This window comes from Heloderma suspectum, chromosome 14, assembly GCF_057233095.1.
Source record: "Heloderma suspectum isolate Gila_16-S chromosome 14, 16-S_ref, whole genome shotgun sequence".
Lineage (NCBI taxonomy): Eukaryota > Metazoa > Chordata > Lepidosauria > Squamata > Helodermatidae > Heloderma > Heloderma suspectum.
Window position 1 is genome coordinate 6,591,600 of NC_139471.1, and position 19,366 is coordinate 6,610,965.

General features: G+C 48.9%; 1 protein-coding gene across 6 annotated transcripts in view; it reads left to right on the plus strand.

Annotated features, from left to right (window-relative positions):
* The window catches only part of SETX (senataxin), a 75,842-nt gene that overhangs the window by 50,428 nt on the left and 6,048 nt on the right, over positions 1-19,366 (plus strand). For all 6 annotated transcript variants that reach the window (XM_084820800.1, XM_084820802.1, XM_084820799.1 and 3 more), the window contains 8 exons: positions 384-455; positions 1,888-2,034; positions 6,541-6,648; positions 8,239-8,426; positions 9,681-9,773; positions 12,324-12,488; positions 13,774-13,872; positions 17,618-17,705. In XM_084820800.1, coding sequence (XP_084676926.1) covers positions 384-455; positions 1,888-2,034; positions 6,541-6,648; positions 8,239-8,426; positions 9,681-9,773; positions 12,324-12,488; positions 13,774-13,872; positions 17,618-17,705 — 960 coding nt within the window. The remainder of the gene's footprint in view (positions 1-383; positions 456-1,887; positions 2,035-6,540; positions 6,649-8,238; positions 8,427-9,680; positions 9,774-12,323; positions 12,489-13,773; positions 13,873-17,617; positions 17,706-19,366) is intronic.

Here is a 19,366-nt window from a genome sequence, read left to right on the forward strand (position 1 = left end):
CCTGGGGTAACCTTTTGTAAAGAACTGCAGTTCATAATCCTGATATTACAGCTCCATAGGCTCGGAGGCCTTGCGGAAGGACCAAGGCATCATAACTCACGCTTTGCTTGCAAGAAGGTCTTGGGTTGGGTCCCTGGCATTGCCAGTTAAAGTGATCAGGTAGCAGTTCATGTGCAGGACCATTCTCTACCGGAGACCCTGGAGAGCCACTGCCCGTCAGGATAGACGTCCCTGAGCTAGACGGACAAATAACCTGGCATCGAGCATCTTCCTGTGTTCATAGCGGAGGGGGAAGCCTTAGGGGCCTTTTTTTTTAAAGTAAGCATGCATAGTTGATTATTCCTGTAAAAAACAACGTAGTGTCTTTTTGCTTCTTCTTTCAGAAACAACAGCTTGATGAGGAAACGGGCAGGCTTTTAAAAGAGAGAGAGTGCGTCGCTTCTCAGCTGAAGAGGGTATGAGGTGCTCCTGCACAGGGGCTCTTAAAACAGCCCCACTCGGCGCCCTGCTTCATTTCACCATGCATCAAACTGCTTTCATCTTGGATGAGTGTGCGAAATTGTCAAGCTGAACCCAGCTATACCTGTGTTAGTGCAGATCGCTGCTTGGTTTTCATGTTGGCTGCCTTGTGTGGCTGGGCTGTCGTGCAGCACCGGTATGCCATGAACGTGACCAGACCAAACTCTTTGTGCCCTCAGTATTGGTCGAGGCATCAGACTTCCACTGTCCACTGCTGCTATGCAAATATTTGTTTGTTTTGGGTATATAATCAAGATCTTAATTTATTCTCACGAGAACCTCATATTCCAATCCTAAATGGTTTCTTTTCATTACATTTCTGTACCACCCAATAGCCAAAGCTGTCTGGGTGGTTTACCACATGGGGCAGTCAACGTCTGTATTTTGGGGGCCGCTCTATTAAGAGGGCCAGGAGTGGTCAGTTTTTGATGTTGACACCGTCCTAATATAAGTGATGGTGGGGATTCCAGTGGGAAAAGGCGTTTCCGCAAACATCCTGGGCGTGGGCCACTTAAAATGCTTCATCGATTCATCAGTTCAGTTGTCTGAAGTGAGTACCTTGAGTAGCAAGTAGTGATATCTTGAGTAGAGAAAAGAAGAAGAGAAAAGGTTTTCTAGGAAAGTTTACAGGTTCACATTTGCCCACCTTGTTCCCTGGAAACATCACCCATCAAGGCAGCCAGAGCAGCTTTTGGTCCTGAAAATCCATCTCAAGCAACAGAACCTGGACCTGCCAAGCCATTACTCACAACACCACTTTGGCTAGGAAGGGGAGGCTAGAAACAGGGTCTGTAGTTTTTCAGACCAGTGAATCCAGAGAAGACCGTGGGTTCGATTCAGCCTAAGCTAGTTGAAATTAGGTCCCATTTAAATCAGTGGTGAGACAAGGTAGTCACAACTTTGGCCCAGTGAGAACTGAATGCAGGTAACATTGTCCAGATCCAAACCTATCTCAACCGAGAGCTTACTAACACCCATTTAGTGCAGGTGGAAATCCTCCCTCTCTTCAGGAGCCATGATGGGCTTGGATCAAGCCCATCATGTGGCACGGACAGCACCAAATACCCTGCCCGCCTCATCCTTGCACGTCAACAACTGAAAGTCATCCAAGAAAATGTGATGATAGGTGGGCCTGGATATTTCTGGAATTATGGCATTTACTCCCATTCTTCCTCTAAAAAAAAAAAAGGCACTGGCTTCATAATTAACCATACATTGAGCATGGACTTGTGTTGCCTGCTCAGAGCAAGTGGAGTGGTCTTAGCTGCTGTTGTAAAATCAAAGGAGGTGGAGGAGGCTGAAAAGATGATGGGATCCTTTTGAAAATGGGCATTGTTCAGAAGGGTGTTCCCCCTCTTGTGTCCCAAGACTCGTGGACGATCCTGGGAGCTGAAAACAATCATCCTGGAGTCGCACATCATCTGCTGCACGCTGAGCACCAGCGGCGGGTTGCTGCTGGAGACAGCTTTCCGGAGGCTGGGTGGTGACCCTATCAGCTGTGTCGTTGTGGATGAGGTCAGTGGCGTGCTAGTCCTGTGGTACGAAGGTCATATTCCAGGGGGAGTTGGGATGTCTTGGGCAGCCTCCATGAGTAGCAGATAAACCTGCCCAATTACTAAGATTTGCAGGGGAGGCCCTTTTGAGGGTGCCATTACCCGTAGAGGCCCGCTTGTCAGGCATGTGTGGAAGGGCTTTTTCCTGCATTGTCCCCAAACTGCAGAATGTGCTCCTTCAAGAACTACAATGGGCCCCCGCTCTCTTGGCCTTTAGAAAGGGTGTGAAGATGCATCTTTTCAGTTTGGCCTTTTAAAGTGTGTAGTTTTTAATGTTTCATTGGTTTTAATCTTGTTTCTATAGTTGCAAGATTCTGTTTTGTTTTGCTGTACGCTGCCTTGATGGCCTTTTAGCAAATAAGGCATTGCATAAATGTTGATAATAAGTAAATAATAAACAGGCCTGTTCACTTCTGTCCCTACTTGCTTTTCTCTGGTTCCCAACCATGGGTCCCCAGATGTTTTTGGATGACACCCCCATCATCCCCAGCCAGAATGGCCAATGGATGGGGAGGATGGAAGTTGTTATGCAACATTTGGGGACCTGAGGTTGGGAGGTACTGAAGTGTATTTTTGCCCCAACTCCAAAAGCTCTCAGTGTGGCATATGAAACAGAAATCGCATACAAGGCGGGTCTGTGCTGCTTGCTTCAACCACGAACAGGAGAGGAGCCAAATGGCAGCTAGTCCCAGCCAGGCCGTTGGAGGGGGCCCTGCTCCCCTGCCCCTTCTTCCTATTCTGTCAGGTGGAATTTGTGGGCCGTCGTGTATGGGCCTTTGGGTGGAATTTATGGGCCTTCGTGTATGGGCTTCTGGGTGGAATTTGTGGGCCTTTGGGTGGAATTTGTGGGCCTTTGTGTATGGGCTTTTGGGTGGAATTTATGGGCCTTGGTGTATGGGCCTTTGGGTGGAATTTGTGGGCCTTTGTTTGTAATTTGTGGGTCTTTGTGTGGAATTTATGGGCCTTTGGGTGGAGAATTGAGATTGTTGAGAATAGTTCAGCCAGCTGTGGTTCTTGTGAAAAGACAGATCCTGCAATAACTCTGGGACTTACTGAGGTGGGTATGGTTGCTATTTAGGAATCTAAAAGCATTTACCTTTCAGGATCGGCTTGAGAAGGCAAGTTCTGGGGCCAGCTGTTGGGTAAATGATACACATCAGGCAGCCTTCCCCAACCTGGTGTCCTCCAGATGTGTTGGGACACTAGGTTAGCTGGGGATGGTGGGAGTTGCAGCCCAGCACATCTAGCGGGCACCAGGTTGGAATGGGTAGGATAGCGTTTTGGTCAAAGGGACAGCGATTAGGAGTGTGAGTTGGAAATTCCCCAATTCAAAACCCTCCTTAGCCACTGAGCTCCTGGGCATGCCCCTGCCTCTTTCCCACCACCTAAGCATCTTCCAGTCCCCACCAATATATCCAGTATGGGCGAGTATAACACTAGCCTATCTTACAGGTCTATCTGTCTGCAAGGATTATTTATTCATTACATATAAAGCACTCTGAGTGCTTAAGGCAGGGGTTCCCAACCTTTTTGGGTCAGTGGGCACATTTGGAATGTGGTTGCTGTCACAAAATGGCTGCCATGGGGGCGCGTGGCTGTTCATAAAATGGCCGCCCCCTACAAAGACTCATTGCCTTTTCCCAGAAGGGTGAGACTAAAAGAAGAGTAACTTGGCCAAGAACCGAAGTACAGGGCTGAGGTGGAGTCTTAGTTCCAAAACCCAAAAAAAGATGGCTTTGCAGCATGCCACCAACCTCCCAGTTAAAAACAATTAATTAAAAATGTCAGCGGGCGCATTGGTGTCCATGACAGCGGCGGCTGGTGGCTCCATGTTAGTTGGGCGGTGAATCCGCTCTGGGTTTCAGTCGGAACTCGAAAAGCGTTAGAGCTTTCCACCTTGGATAGCTCCTTCAGAGTTCTGACCAAAACCTGGAGAGGATTCACTGCCCCACTGACATCGGCGCCACCAGCCTCCACGGGCCCATGGGCACCACATTGGAGGCCCCAGGATTAAGGAAAATCTCAGGCAAGCAGCTCCAGTCATGCTCTACACATGATGGCCATGAACCGCGTGGCCCATCTGGACAATCATCTGCTAATTCACCCACACAGTCTACCCCAGTAGCATGTCAAAATAGAAAAGCACCTTCCTCGGATCTCTGGTCTGAAAATGGCTGCCACAGTGAGCTGATTACATCCATTTGAGCCACCTTTCTGGCAGCAAGGAGAGCTGCCGCTTTCGCTGGTCAGACCGATGATGCATCCAGCCTGATACTGTCGATGCTAAGCATTTTTCAGCCTTCCCACAGATGCGGAGGCTGGGTGTTGAGCTCAGAACTTTATAGAAGCTAAGCTTTCATTCTGCTCAATTAATACCTTTCTAAGAGCAACATATTATATTAATGGCCGTATGTTGTTGAGCAGTCCTCTCTCCTGACAACCCGGCACTTAGATTAATTACCTTAGCTATAAATGTAACCCATCAGTTGAAGGCAGTCAGTCATAGTCTAAGCAGGCTGCCCTCGTTGCACCATTTAGCAAACTCTGACATATTTCCCAGCCCCTAAGGAGGCAAGAAAACTTAACAGTATGTTTCATTGCCTTTGCAATGTGCTGGGAATTGAAAATGAGGGAGGTGAGTTCCCCTTCGGTGCTGGAGTGCTTATGCATTTGTATCTGTTCTGAAAGAAGAAATTACTACTTTGATACTTAACCTTTTTTTAAGTGACTTTCCACAAATTTCAAGCCAAACAAGCCATCAGCCCTGTTTTGGGGAAACACATTTCAGAATCCAGTTGTCATATGGCCTGGCAGAAGATATAATGGCTTCATTTTTATGATTCACTAAGCTGTGGTTTTGGGGTCACGAAGAGTCGGACATGACTGAACAACAACAACAAGCTGTGGTTCAGCATTATATAAACAAGCCTCATTCCAGTGTGGCCAGGGGAAGAGGTCAGAAACTTTTTTTCCCATTTATAACTAACCATGGTTTATCATTGGGTCCAAAGCTGGACAAACTGGTTAGTCTCAACTGAGGCTTTAGGTACCCAAGCCAACATCAAACCATAGTTTACAATCCTGGCTTGTTTCCCTAGTGCCTTGACCATAGTTAGATTATCTGTAGTTTTGAGTTCCGATAGAATGATAAACCATGCTTAATTGAAAATGGACGCAAAAGCTTCTGATCTCTCCTCATGGCTGCACTGGAGGAGGGAAGGGCGGAGTGAATGAGCCTGGGGCATATGCGTCTAACACTAAACCTTAGTTTAGCACTGCATCCCAAGCAGATAACAATGTTCTCCATCTCTTCATGTGTCGACACAAACCCTAGTTTCATTTTCTGCTATAAAAAGTAGATGGAGTAGTGTGAAGGAGAACCAGTGTAGGGAGGGCTGGGAGGTAGTGCTAGGGGAGAACTTGAACTTCCCCACATCGTCTCCCCACTTCTTTACCCATCACTCTCTTTATTGGGCCATGTGGCATGGTAACTAGGCACCTTGTTGCTTTTGCAGGCATCAGTATGGTACTCGAGGCTGTGAAGAACATGCCTGTGATAGCAAACTGGGCCCAAGTTGTGCAGGCATTTTGCTTCCCAGTGATCCTCTTGTCTGTCCATAAATACAGGAACATAGAAAGCTGCCATTTATATCAAGTGAGCCTGTTAGTCGGTCTAACTCTGCAGTATTTACTGTACCGACTGGCAGCAGCTCCCAGGGTTTCAGCCCTGAGTCTTTCTCAGCCCTCCCTGGAGGTGGCGAGGGAGCATTTGCAGGCAAAGCAGGGGCTCTGCTCACGGCCCCTCACCCTGTGCGATATGGCTCTCCACCGTGATACCTCCCAACGATCTTCGTTCATGCATGGTCTTTCTTCCTTTTTATATAATGGTCATTTCTTATTTCCATAGCACTTAATGTGTACCAAGCTTGACATTGTGATGGAAAGGCAATAGCCCCTTCCTCCGGGCATGCAATCTGAGGAAGAGGAAAGAAAGAAAACAGGAAAGGGAAGGAGTATGAAGAGGCTGTATTAGTGAAGAAGAACAACTTCCATTTTTAATTTAAGGAACTGTACAACACGGATCATACTGGAAAAGCGGGGGAGGGTGGGAGACAGAGAAATAGCCAAATTAATATTAGAGAGCTAGACATTCCTTAAAAAAAATAAAATAAATAAACTTGGGCCCCCATGATCTTATCTACAATCCCCCCTTCTGAAAACTGGTTCCAGGGGGTCAGGGGAACTCTAGAAAGGCTGTTCAGTGGGTAGGTGTGAGCTACAGATGGGGGGGGGGTGTATCAGCAAGCCCCCCCTCCCCTGGCGCAGGCAGAATTGCCTTTTACTCATGCAGCAAGATCTTTTGATCCAAGCCTGTGGCTTTCCTGCCCTTGCATGGAATATGGACAGCCTTGGCTGTACCGCCATCTTCTTCTTTCTTTTGCTCACGCTGCTGCTTTCTTGTCAACAGGCAGGGCAGACTTGTGAGGTTGAAACTCTCATTCCACTAATTCACGGCTGCAAAAAGCTTGTCCTGGTTGGAGACCCCAAGCAGCTTCCTCCCACTGTAAAATCCATGGTAGGTACTTCAGTAACGGATATTTTTGGTTGTCCGGGAGATATGAAGTCATATAGCAGAGAGAGCTGGTGGGCTGTTTTATAGGCTCTGAATGGCTCTGCTTCAGTGTAGTAAAGTGGAATGTTTTTTAATCAGGTCCTGACAGTGTATCAGCTACCTTCTTGACTAAAATTGGATTCCTCATCTGATCAGATTAATCACACAATTCTGTGCATTTGTGTAAAACTACCCCACCTTATCAGTGTACCAGTAAACTACAGTCCTTATAGCCAAAGAAATTGTATAAAAGTACGTGGGGAGACTCCAGAGGCAGGGGGTGGGGTGGTGGGGAGGAATTCATGGACACCCCAGTTATGGAATAATGACAGGAATCCCTTTCCACAATCTGGGCGTAAATTCCACAATCCACCCCAGCCATTCTCCAGGTGTAATGAACACAGTGGCAAAACTGGTCCTACTCTTGTAAACTCAACCTTTTTCATGGTCTCCATGTAGTCACACACATGGGAACTGTGCCTGCACGGAACAGTATTTCGGAAAATGTTCTGAACCCAATCTTCCTCTTTTTCTTGCTTCTTTTTTATAATCAGAGGAAATGGTAACTGACGTAAAATATATCTTTGGAGAACTCGTTATGTGGAGAAGACTTCCTAGCAAGAGTTTCCTATTGTGCTATTTGAGTGGTGCTCAAAAAGGAAGCGAGGGGGTAGTCTTGGCTCCTGCCCTCGGGCACGCAGCGCCAACAGGGTTTCTCTGCTCAAGGGCAAGAGGCTCTACTAAGTTCTAGAAGCTTCCGAAGTGCTTGGCAGGCTCAGATTCCCTGTGTGGGACTTCACAGATGACCACTCGAAGAGCATCAGTTACAAGGGAAGTGACCTAAGTACATAAAGGGAGCCTTGCTGGTGAGACCAAAGGCCTCTTTAGTCTAGCTTCCCATTTCCCAAGGTGGCCAACCAGATGCCTCTGGGAAGTCCACAAGCAGGACATGAGAGCAATAGCACCCTCCTCCTGTTGTCCCCAGTGACTGGTATTCAGAAGGCTGCAGCTTCTAATCCTGCAGGGGGCATATAGCCACCCTGACTAGTGTGATCCCCTTTTAAAATAGTGCTTTTCTCCACGAATGCATCTACTGCTGCCTTCCACACTGGTGGGGAAAAACAAAAGGGAGGTGTGCTGGGGTATGTGTGTTAATTTCCTGAGCCTCTTGGATTGGCTCAAGAAATGAATCTATTTTGTTCCCCCTTTTGTGTTGGGGTGGGGGGCGGACACACAAATAGGCTCATTCTTGGGTCACTCCAAAGAGACCCTGAGGTCGTTTTCTCAGTCCTGGTCTCCATTCTGAACCTCTTCTTTGCCATGAACTCACTATGTGGCCCTTAACCAAGTCACTCAGGGCCTCATCCCCCTTCCCAGTCTGTAAAATGGGCATAGTAAAAGTGATTTACCTTGCCAGGCAGCTGTGAGGATTGCCATGTGGGGCCCTTTGAACACTGCACTGTGTACATTCTAATTGTTGTTTAATTGTTGCTGCCTGCCCTTGCCCCACCTCCTGAAAGTCTCATTCACCCACTTTGTTTCCTCCATTGGCAGAAAGCTCAGGATTATTGCTATGATCAGTCTCTGATGGGCCGGTTATGTAGACACCTGAAAGAGCAGGTACAAGAGAACCTCATAGGAAGACTTCCAGTCCTGCAGTTGACAGTTCAGTACAGGATGCATCCCGATATCTGCTTCTTCCCTTCCAAGTACATCTACGAGAGTGCCCTGACAACTGACAGGTGAGTAGCCATCTTTTCGTCCCAAGCCAAACAAATGTTTCAGGAAAAGTTGGCAAGTGGTGCATCGGTTCCATATTATCCTGGGATTTATTTTTTTACTCCTTTCCATGTTTGCCCATTTCTAGATTTCCACAGTCCTTTAGTTCATCATAACAGGTGTGTGCATGTGCACTCTGGAGCTTTAAAAGAATTCTGTGCTCAAGTATTCAAAATTCTGTGCCAAAAAAGCTGGTTTCCATGATATGTATCCATTATGCATATGGATCATGAATTATTTGCATTCTGACTAATTTATACTGCATTTTTTTATCCAGTCATGACAGGGACAGGGACCCAGAAGTTGTACCCCAAGTCACTCAACTTCTGGAAATCTTATTCCGACCCCCTCTGGCTCCTGCAGGAGGCATTGCTTACCTGCTTATAAGCATATCTTTCCAGTTTTAAGGACTAGAGACTTTGTTTTTAAATGAAAGCTGAGATTCCCAGGAAGCTGGATTCTGCACCAACCATCACACTCTGTAGTCCTGTAGAACAGGGCTGGGCAGAAGGCAGATCTCCAGATGTTTTGGACTTCAACTCCCAGAAACCTCTGCCAGCATGGCCAATAGTCAGGAGTGCTGGGAGTTGAAGTCCAAAATATCTGGAGATCTTCTTTCTGCCCAGCCCTGCTGTAGAATCGCAGCATAGGACATCTTTACTGTAATGTTTTCTGTACAGGGTTGGGTAATATCCAAGCACCTGTAAAATTGGTTTTGGGGTCAAGGACCCTCTCCCCCCCATATGCTCAGAATTACATGCTTAAATTGTCTTGCAACTTTTTGTTTTCAGGCAGTCCATAAGCTAAGAGATGGCTGTATCAAAGGAGAAAAGAGAATATAGGCCCAGGCATCATAGCAGGGTTGGGTGGCCAACATCCGGGGGTCAGAGGCTGCATTCTCCCCCTCCCCCAGAACCCACACCCTACTCTCACAGATGCCAAGAATGTGACGATTTTGCAAGGAAACTAGGCATGCAGGAACATTGAAAGCAGAAACGTGCTTCCGGGAGGAGTTGTGGGCTTTTTAAAAATGCTGGGAACTTCTTTTTTTTAAAGGAAGATTTGCCCCTCCTCTTTATAGTTGGAAGGATACAACCATCCTGATGGGCATTAGACAATAGCGTTTCCTCTTGCAATGAAGAACTTAGAAAACAGCTCTCAGTGCAGTGCTTTTGTGTATGGCTTTCCCTGTGGTGACAATTCTCATGATGTCCTAGGCAAACAGAAAAGAACCGGTTCCGTATGGATTGGCCCTTCCAAGCATACTTGCTCTTCGATGTGTTGGACGGCAGGGAAGAACGGGAGAGCGAGTAAGTCTGTTTGTTTCTGTTTGTTAAATTTACAACCTACCTTTGTAAATTTTACAACGTAATGGCGCCAACATACAAAATAACCTTCTCTCACATTCCCATCAAACATGCTTCAGATAGTGGTGGGATAGAATGAACGGCCTCTCCCGAACACCTTAAACCCTTCCAAGTTCATATGGGAGAATGAGTTGTCTGTCTCTCCACAACACAGCTGTTGAATCTCTTTCACTGTGAGGGGGCAAATTCAATTTTGGAGATGTTCCTGGGGGGGTGGGGGGGCGTGGATTCCAGTACTGACTGGAGCCAAAGGTAAAACATGGTGGGGGCGAAACACCGACATACTTTAACTTAAAGCCCTTACCAGGGACAAAGCCTTGGGAGAAGTATTTCAATGTTTTAGAATGGGGAAAAACCTGTGCAAAAGCTGGGAAACCACCAAACAATTGGTGGCATGGGGAAAGGGGGTGGGGCCAGGGGAAGGGGCATAGCCATCTGGGGAACCTGAGGGCTGGATGTGGCCCGTGGGCCTGAAGGTCTGCACCCCTGCTCCACAGTCTCTGTGCACGTTAAGTGTTTGCTGTAATGTTGTAGTGATCTTGCGGGCATTGAATCCAACCCAAGGAAAAAGCCAAAGGGCTCTGCTGAACCATACCGAGGGGGTTCAACGTCTTGCTGAACCACACCAAGGGGGTTCATCAGGGGCAAGGGGGTTCATCAGTGGATTAGAGGCAGTATGCCTGTGTGCACCAGTTGCTGGGGAACATGGGTGGAGGGGTGCTGTTGCATTCCTGTCCTGCTTGAGGGTTTTCCATGGGCATCCGGTCGGCCACCGTGTGAACAGAATGCCAGAATAGATCGACCCTTGGTCTGATCCAGCAGGGCTCTTCTGATGTTCTTATGGCTTGAAGGTGATAGCCAGCCCCAGTCTCCTCTCCCCAGCAAGTGATACTGACACGTATAGTGCCCCTGAACACAGAGGCTCCATTTTGCCCTCATGGCTCATGGATTAGGGCAACTGGGCAACTATGTCATGCAGCCAAGGATGCCGCTGTGTAGGTGGCAGCTTCCCTTCTAAGATGTCACCGCGGCGCCGTTTGTTAGCAAAGGCAGCGCTGCCTTCTCCAATGGGAGCCCTTCAAGGAAGTGCCATAGCTCCAGCTCCACGGTGAAGCCCCTGCTTTGCATGCAGTAGGTCCCTAGTTCAGCCCATAGCATTTCCAGGTAGAGCCAGGAAAGGCTCCTGCCTGAAACTCTGGAGAGTCCCTGCCACTCAGCGTAGACCAAGGGTGGAGAACCATTTTTGACATGAGGACCAAACTGGCTCCAGGCCGGGACATCGGAGTTGCAGGTAGTGGGTGGGGCCAGTGCCCAGTCTGGGCAGAGCCACTGCTGGTGTGCCCCCCCTTCACACTCTCACTCTTGGCACAGCCTTCCCAGACCCCTCCTCCACTGCTTCATGCACATCAGCTGAGGTGGGGGGATATTCCCTGCCCAGTGCTGAGAGCGGCTCCAGCAGCGAGCAGGGAAAGGGCAGAGCTCCGTTCTGCAGCAGATTGAAGCGGAGCGCTTTCTCCTCTCTCAGCAATGGAGCAGCGGGGAGTGGGCAGAGTCTGGGGAAGACTCATGGCAGGCCAGAGGGGGAACACCCACACGCACCAGGCATATGCGGCCTGCAGGTTGGCAGTTCCCCATGCCTGGCGTAGGCAGCACTGAGCTCAACTGACCGGTGGGCTGTCTTTTACTTCCTCTAGGAAGCTGCCTCAGCTCTTCTCAGTTTCGGGGGGGCAACAGCAGGGCTCTTATTTTCATGCTTGTGAGCTTCCCAGGGGCGTTGGATTGGCGGTGGTGGGCAGTCCTGGTTTAGATGGCCTGACTCGATCCAGGGCAGCTTCTTAGGTTAGGAACTAGTTAAGTGAGGCTGGACGCCTGGTTTTGCTCCCTGTTTTTTTTCCCCTTGTGTTGTTGTAAGGCGCTTCGAATGCCATTCGGTAGAAAAGCAGGGCATTACACACATTGTGTTGTACGCATGAAGAGTCTTCGGGCCAGCTAGCATGCTTTCTTAGCTGCTTGCGTGGGCCCATGGTTGCAGGGAGCTGGCCACACAAACAGTTGGCCACCCACACAAGTCTCCTTTGCACATCGTCATCCTGTGTCTGTTGGAAAGGTCCACAATGCGGTGAAAGTGGTGGTTGTGCCTTGTGCTCCTGCTAGACAGTTCAGGCCATGCACCCCCAGACTGACTGAGCATGGGGTTGGACTCGATGGCCCCTTCGAACCCTACTATATGATTCTATGATGCCCTCTGGTCTGGAAAGCACCTTGGCTTCCTCACTTTCCAGCACAGCAAGAGCCAGTGGAAACGTTCATGGCCAGCTTCTCCTTGGCGTGAGTGGATCCATTTAGGGTTTTGAGAGTTCCTTTCCTCCCCCACCCCCAAAGCAACTCAAAGAGAATCGTGTGTGGTAATTTTGAAGCGCAGATCAGATGCAGGGCTTCCACTCATCCTTTTCTCCCCCCCCCTCCATCTTCCTCCTCCTCTCTTTTGTTCAGTTCCTACGCGAATCCCCAGGAAGTGAAGCTGGTGATAGAATTAATGAAGTTAATTAAGGAAACGAAGAGTGAGATTGGTAGTCGGCAGATCGGAATCATCACCCCGTACAGCGCACAGAAAAGGAGGATCCAGAAGCAGCTGGATATAGAGTTCAGAGAAAATAGGTAAAAAAAAAAAAAATCATGTGTCTTGAATGGGATAAAATCCCTTTAATTGGGTCCCTTGCATTCGCCTCAGCAGGGCGTCAGATCAAATTAGTGGTTGCAAACTTAACCCAGATTTGTTGCCCATTAGCCACCTTTTTGTACTTTTCGTCAAGGTGGTATTACGTAGATTTTTTCTTCTTCTCACCCTATCAAAGATTAGCATTGACATTAGGAGACGATGAGAACAGAAGGAGGTGACTTAATCAGGATAAAGGGTTGTGATATTGTGCTTAGTATAAAAAACATTTTGCATGTCCTGACTTGGCTTTAAGGCCTGGATCGTCTTCCCCTGGTGTGGGTCCGAAACTGGTCCCCAGACCCTCGGAAGTTGCCCACCCCTGCTCAATATAATGAGAACATGTTTAAAATCCTTTGTTTTCACAACAGTGTGAAATACATTGGGTTGAATTCAGACTTAGTTATGCTCAGAGTAGACCCATCACCAGGACAAGTTAATTGTGACTAAGTCCCATTGATTTCATCGCATCTACATGACTAACTCTGGATCCAACCCTGTTTATATTATTCCCATTTCAGACCACATCAGCTGAGGTGGGGACGTAGAAGCCAACTCAGTGTCTGAGTTCACACAGCACGCTAACCCACACTTAGTGGTTGAGTGTGGGTTGTTGTTGAACTACACAGCACGCTAACCCACACTTAGTGGTTGAGTGTGGGTTGTTGTTGAACTGTGGGTTGTCTGTTGAATCGTGGATTCGCATGTTGTCCAAACCCAGGACATTTTCCGCAGGGTGGCTTGTTAACCATGTGGCGTGGCTTTTTTTTCTCAAGCCACCTATGTTGGGTTATTCGGGGTGGTGAACAAGCCGTATTGCATGGTTAACAAGCCGACCTGCGGAAAATGTCCTGGGTTCAGACAAAACGCTAACCCACAATTCAGCAAATAACCCATGGTTCAACAACAGCCCACACTCAACCATTGAGTGTGGGTTAGCGTGTTGTGCGAACAGCATATTCCCCAGAGGAGACAGGAGGTAAACTCTAGTAATCTCGCCAATTAACCTTTTCTCTGTGTGTGTTTCTGTGTTTTATACGATCCTCTGTTCCAGACCAAGAGAAGTGCAGGGTAGTTTTGTTTTTAACAGAAGAGCACAACAGGTTTACTTCTCAGTCCGTTCCCTCGCTCCTTAGGGGCGTTTTTCTTTTTGAGGTGGCATGGCAAAAAAAAAAAAAAAAGAATGGATTGAAAATGCCCCCATGCATTTCTCTTCTTCCTTTCCAGCGCTGGGGAAGTTGACACAGTGGATGGGTTCCAGGGCCGGGAGAAGGACTGCATCATTGTGACCTGCGTCCGAGCAAACAGCACGCAAGGGTCCATTGGGTAAGGCTCTGCAAGAGGACCACAGGGGGCCTTGACATGACATCGCTATGCTTGGCTCTGGTCCTGGGGACGACCAAGCTTGTGGGTCACCTGCCAAACTTCAAGGGTGGGGTGAAGCAAGTTAGACCCACCCACCAGTCATTTTCCTTCAGCCACCATCTCTCCTCTTCCGGGTTGCCCCTGGACATCGCAGGTGGAAGAACCCCAAGGTCTATATGGCTGGCGGAGCAGGGCATCCTTTGGTCTCCTGATGGGAGAGGGGTGTGGTAGAGCACCTGCTTTACACAGAGGAAGTCCCAGATTCAGTCCCGGGCATCTCCAGGTGGGGCTGCAAAAACTCCTGCCTGAAACCCCGGAGAGCCAGTGTCAACAGTACTAGGCTGGGTGGAAGACCAGAGTGCTCTCTCTGTATAAGACCAGTGGGGGCTCTCTGTATAAGACTGCTTCCTCCGTTCCTAGGGCAGGCAAAGCCTGTGTGAGCTTCCTCCCTGCACCTCCCTTAGGCTGCTGTCCTTATCCCCTATATTGGCAAAGTGGTGTGCATACATCCATTGTGCCTAGCTTGGGAGAGGCAGTAGAAGGCCTAATTCCAGCAACCCTCTACCCTTCCAGAAAATTAGCAGGGAGCTAAAGCAGCTACACTCCAAAATGCTGTGGGCAAGGGCTGTGCACGAGCCCTTCCGTCAAGCTGCCTGGAATCCTTGGCAGCATGGGGCAGGCGCTGGGCCTCACCCGGTCAGGCAGGGAAGCAACTGGAGGGGACAAAGAGGCCTTCCTTTGCCTGGGAAATAATTTGCAGTGGGAGAACTGGGCCCAGAGGGATTGTGCCAAAGAGCACGTTGTCTCTGAGCCCGCTCCCCTTCCCTCCCTCAGTGATCAGTTTTGGGATAGGGGAAGGAAGCTAGTGGGAAAGAAATCACTTCCCCCAACTTCCACCACCACCACTCCTCCCCATCAACCGGACACGGCTGGGCCCAAAGGATTCCGCAAACGCGAGAGTAGCCCCGATGAACCAAAATGGATGACAGCTTGGAAGGTTTGGCTCTGTGTTCCTTTGTCTGCAGAGATGTTGGCCGTGGACCATGGTGTCCCTTGTGGAGAAACAAAAGCGGTGTGTGTGTGTGTGAGAGAGAGAGAGAGAGAGAGAGAGAGAGAGAGAGAGAGAGGGAGAGAGAGAGAGAGGGGGAGAACGAACACTCTTGTCACCTGAGTTGATAACAAGGATGGGAAAGGCACTGTTTGATAACAGGCTAAGGACATCCTCAGGCGATGCCGCGGACGGCGAAGCCACAACAAACTTGGTAGTGAGAGTCTTTGTTTTGAGAAGATGCTGAGATAGAATGTGTTTCCAAGACGACTGGAAAACAGTGGGAAACATACAAGGACGTGGGTGTCGGCTTCCCCTGATGAAATCTGAATAAGCTGGGAGGGTGGGAAGAAGTTCAATGCTCCAAGTAATGTAGGAAGGTCTGGCCCCAGCTCTGATCAACATAGAAAACCTCAGATGAGAGAGCGTGGGCCACTTCTTCTTTTTACTTCCAGTCACTCATCTCTCTCTCTCTCTCTGCTCTTTTCCTTCCTTCCCAACTTCTGTGGAAGCTGTGGACTGCTTAGAATGCTGTGTAACTTAGAATGGGTTAGGTTGACTGAGCTGGAAAGGAGGTGTGCTGGAGGGAGCTTCAGAAGATGCAGCAACATTTTATGAAGTTGGTCTTGACTTCATTTGCTTGATTTCAGTTTAGCTCTTCATAAACCTTACTTGCTGTATTATGTCTTTGGGTGCTTCCAGACAGAGGGCTCCTAGCGCTACCAATCAAAGGCATTGTGCAGCTATTCCGACTTTCCCTCCTTGACAGATTTTTTTGTGATGTGAAAAAAAAATGAAAGAAGCAGAGGGACCCCCCCCCCCCGGTAAAATTCTGAGAACAAGGCCAGGCAATTGCACAACCCCTTCCCCCATCGCCTTTGGCCTTCATGCAGCGCTTGCGTGTGCAGCACCAGTGGTTCCAGAGGAAAGGTTCTCTGTGGCAGAGCACGCGTGCGTTGTCACAAGGAACTGTAGTGGCCACTCCCATGGCAAGTAGAGGTGCGCTCTGTGTGTGTGTGTGTGTGTGTGTGTGTGTGTAGCACCTCTTTTGGAGGCAGGGTGATGGCGGTGTCAGCTCACAAGTGAACTAAAAATCTTCGTGGTGGTGGAACGAGGATGCATGGAAGCAGCGGCGGCTGACAAAGGCAGCCGTGAAGACCTGGGCTTGACCTGAAAGCATGGATGATTAGACCGCAGCAGAAGGCGCTAACGGGCTCTTTGGAGTGGTGGAACCAGCCCTGGGAGGACAGAGGAAGCTGCCTTATACCGAGTCAGACCCTGGGTCCATCTAGCCCAGTGCTGTTGACACTGACTGGCAGCAGCGGCTCTCCAGGGTTCCAGGCAGGAATTTTTCCAGCCCTGCTTGGCGATGCTGATGATCGGACCTGGGAGCATCTGAATGCGAAGCAGGGGCTCTTTGAGCTACACTGAGCTACAGCACCTCCCCAGTTCTGCCTCTCTTTCCATTCTTGGAGCCACAAATGCTTCCTACAGAGAGGCATGAGTGAGGGGTTCAGGTCCTGGCTGCTCCAGACAGCTGTAGCCTAATGTGTTCCTTGCTGCAGAAGTTTTTGTGCATGTCTGTTTCTTTGAGAAGGAGAAAAAAGGTCACAGTTGCGCTAACGGGGCATTTCTGTTTTGCAAGTCACCTTTGAAATGAATAAAATATTCAGGCAGCGTTTTGAAATATTAAAGAGCGTTTTCACATGAATCACAACAAATAGTATTAAGCTGCTAACGGGTCGTGCCAGGGATACGGCTCAAGGTCTTGACACGTGAAATGAAACTGATTTTTCCCTCTCCCTCCCCTGCCCCCCTGCCCACTTGTGGGGCTGCATTGGAAGCCAAGTAAAGGAGAGAGCAGGAAGCAGCCGAAAGGCCATTGCAACACTGGAATGCAGACTGGCTTAGAAGATGTATCCCCGACTTGTGCTTTGCTCCAAGCAATGTACATGTACGGAAAAGAAACTAATTGAGTGCAATCATCATTAAAATCCTCAATAACGAGGCATTTCAACCCATGTTAAAAATACAGAGCTAAAACATTAAGGGCACAATCCTATGTGTGTTTTAGAAAGAAAAAGGTCCTACAGCCTGGCTGGCTGGGGAATGCTGGGAGTTGTAGTACTTTATTCTGTCTAAAACATGCATAGGATTGCACCCTAAAGCAACGTAGTTTAAACTTGCTCTTTGGGGTATGTAAGGACTGGCGCTTGGAAAATGAGTTTGCCATTAATAAATGGGATAGTTTTTTCTCTGATTCCTCCAATCTTCTTCTGCATCCCCTCCCTACGATGCTGGTTTATCCCATGATGTAACAGTGTACATTGGGCATGACAAGCAATGCGGGTGGTTTGCAAAGGAATGCTGAAAAAGAGCTTGCTTCTTCCTGGGCGGAGGATCTGTCCAAGATTTGTTAACTTGCATGGGACAAAATTCCCTTGCTCCTGAAAACCTGTATGGGATGCCTGCAGCTTTTAAAACTTGTATAATTATAATTGCATCTCTAATTCCTGCAAAACTGGGGTGAATAAATAAAGTTGTGTCCGGGATTTAGATAAACGTTGCAGTCTGTATGCAACATACAGGGGGGTGGGTTCATCTACCCCCATCCACCCTGAGGCAACCCTGGTTAGTGATTTTTTTTTTCTCTTCCAGGTTTCTGAGAAGTCTCCAACGTCTGAATGTCACAATTACACGAGCCAGATACAGCCTGTTCATCCTCGGAAAGCTGAAAACTCTGATGGTACGTGGAAGGGGAATAGACGCGCTGGTGGAGGTGTGAGGTCTGTCTCTGTTAGCCTTTCCGGCGAAAAATGGAACTTGGGAGAGCCAGTGTAGGTGTCCCGGGCAGTGGGTCAAGCTTCCTGTAAAGACACGTCAGCGCGCGCGCACACACACACACACACACACACAGCACCCTGCATGAAGCTTGTGGGCTTGCCTTGTGCAAATCCCTGTCTTTTAGCCAATCAAGCCTTTCTTCTGGGGTTGTTAGGAGGCTGGAAAGGCATAATCCTTGAAGCAACGTGATAAACACATGGCTGCATTTCAGAGGAAGTCTTATCTTTTGAGCAGGAGGGGCTGGGAGAAATGTAGGGCCGCCATCTCAGTAATGCCCTGCTTGCGAGTGCCCAGAGGGATCTGCCTGGCCACGCTTTGACCCAGAAGTTCTGGACTAGCATGCTCTGATCTGGCAAGGTCGTTTGTAGGGGGCCATAAGCCTGGGGTGGGCAACTTCTGGAGTTCTGGGGACCATTTTCATGCTTGTGGGCCGCAGTCCCCCAATTTTTAAACAACAAAAGTTTTAGGTAAAACGTTTAAGGCATTTGGGGAAGGCACCAACCCCACCCACCCCACTCAGTAGCCAGTTTCCGGGCCTCGGGTATGAAGATGAGCAAACCCCCACCTGCTGGGCATTTTCTAGGACCAGTAGATTTGGGGGAGGGTTTGCAGACCTGTGTGTTGGAAGGCATACTGTAGAATGTATAAAGGGGTGATGTGGATTTCATGCCGAGAAAGGGACGGGGTGCTGAATAGTGCTCTCACCCTGCCACGTTATAAAATTGCACACAGTGATGTCGTTTGCGCAGAAGAATAAGCCTGCCTTCCAGAGTATCTTGCTTTACTGTGAGCAAGCCGCACGCTAGTGCGTGCAGCCCATCTGCTCCGGCTTTGTTTCTCCCTTCAACCATAATTGCTAAACAAACCAGGAAGAGTTTGTTTGGCGTGTCATCCAAATGTCTCCTTGCAGAGCTGAATCGCAAACCACAGTTTCTTCTTTGTTTACAATTTCTCTCTTGGGGGATGGGGGGCACAACCCGTGATTCAACACACTCAGTAAACCCTTCCTGGTTTGCTTAGCAGTCGTAGTAGCGAGGAGGAGCGAAGTGGGAGTGAATGGGCTGAGTGCCCTAGGATGCAGCTTGTCCGCAACAAGCCAGGATGCTCTGGGATCCTGGCTTCTCGCGCTGTGCCAAGGTGGCCACTGCAGCATGGCTGTCACTCTGCCAGTCAGGCATTGCAACGCTTTCGCCGCTAGAGGGCATCCAATCCAAACAAGTCATTGCGGGATTGCCGCTGTCCTGGAAACTGCAGCGTGTGGTAAGGGGCATTGTGGCTTTCTCCTGTACAGCGGTAGCGTTATTAGCACACTGTTATTAAATAGAACTTTTCCCCCTTTCACTGGTGGTTCTAAACCCGCAGGGAGGAAAGAAGCATCTTTACAGTCTACAAATGGGCACACTGAAAGATCCTCTGTCATATATGCATGAGCCATTGTTTATCAGTGACTGTTGGGGGTTCCCCTTGTAACGTGAGGCACGTCTGGTGCCCCTTATTAGTGGTAGTATTTTAGATTGATTGATCTGGCCTTACAGCACAGGGCTGGGCAACCTGTGGCCCTCG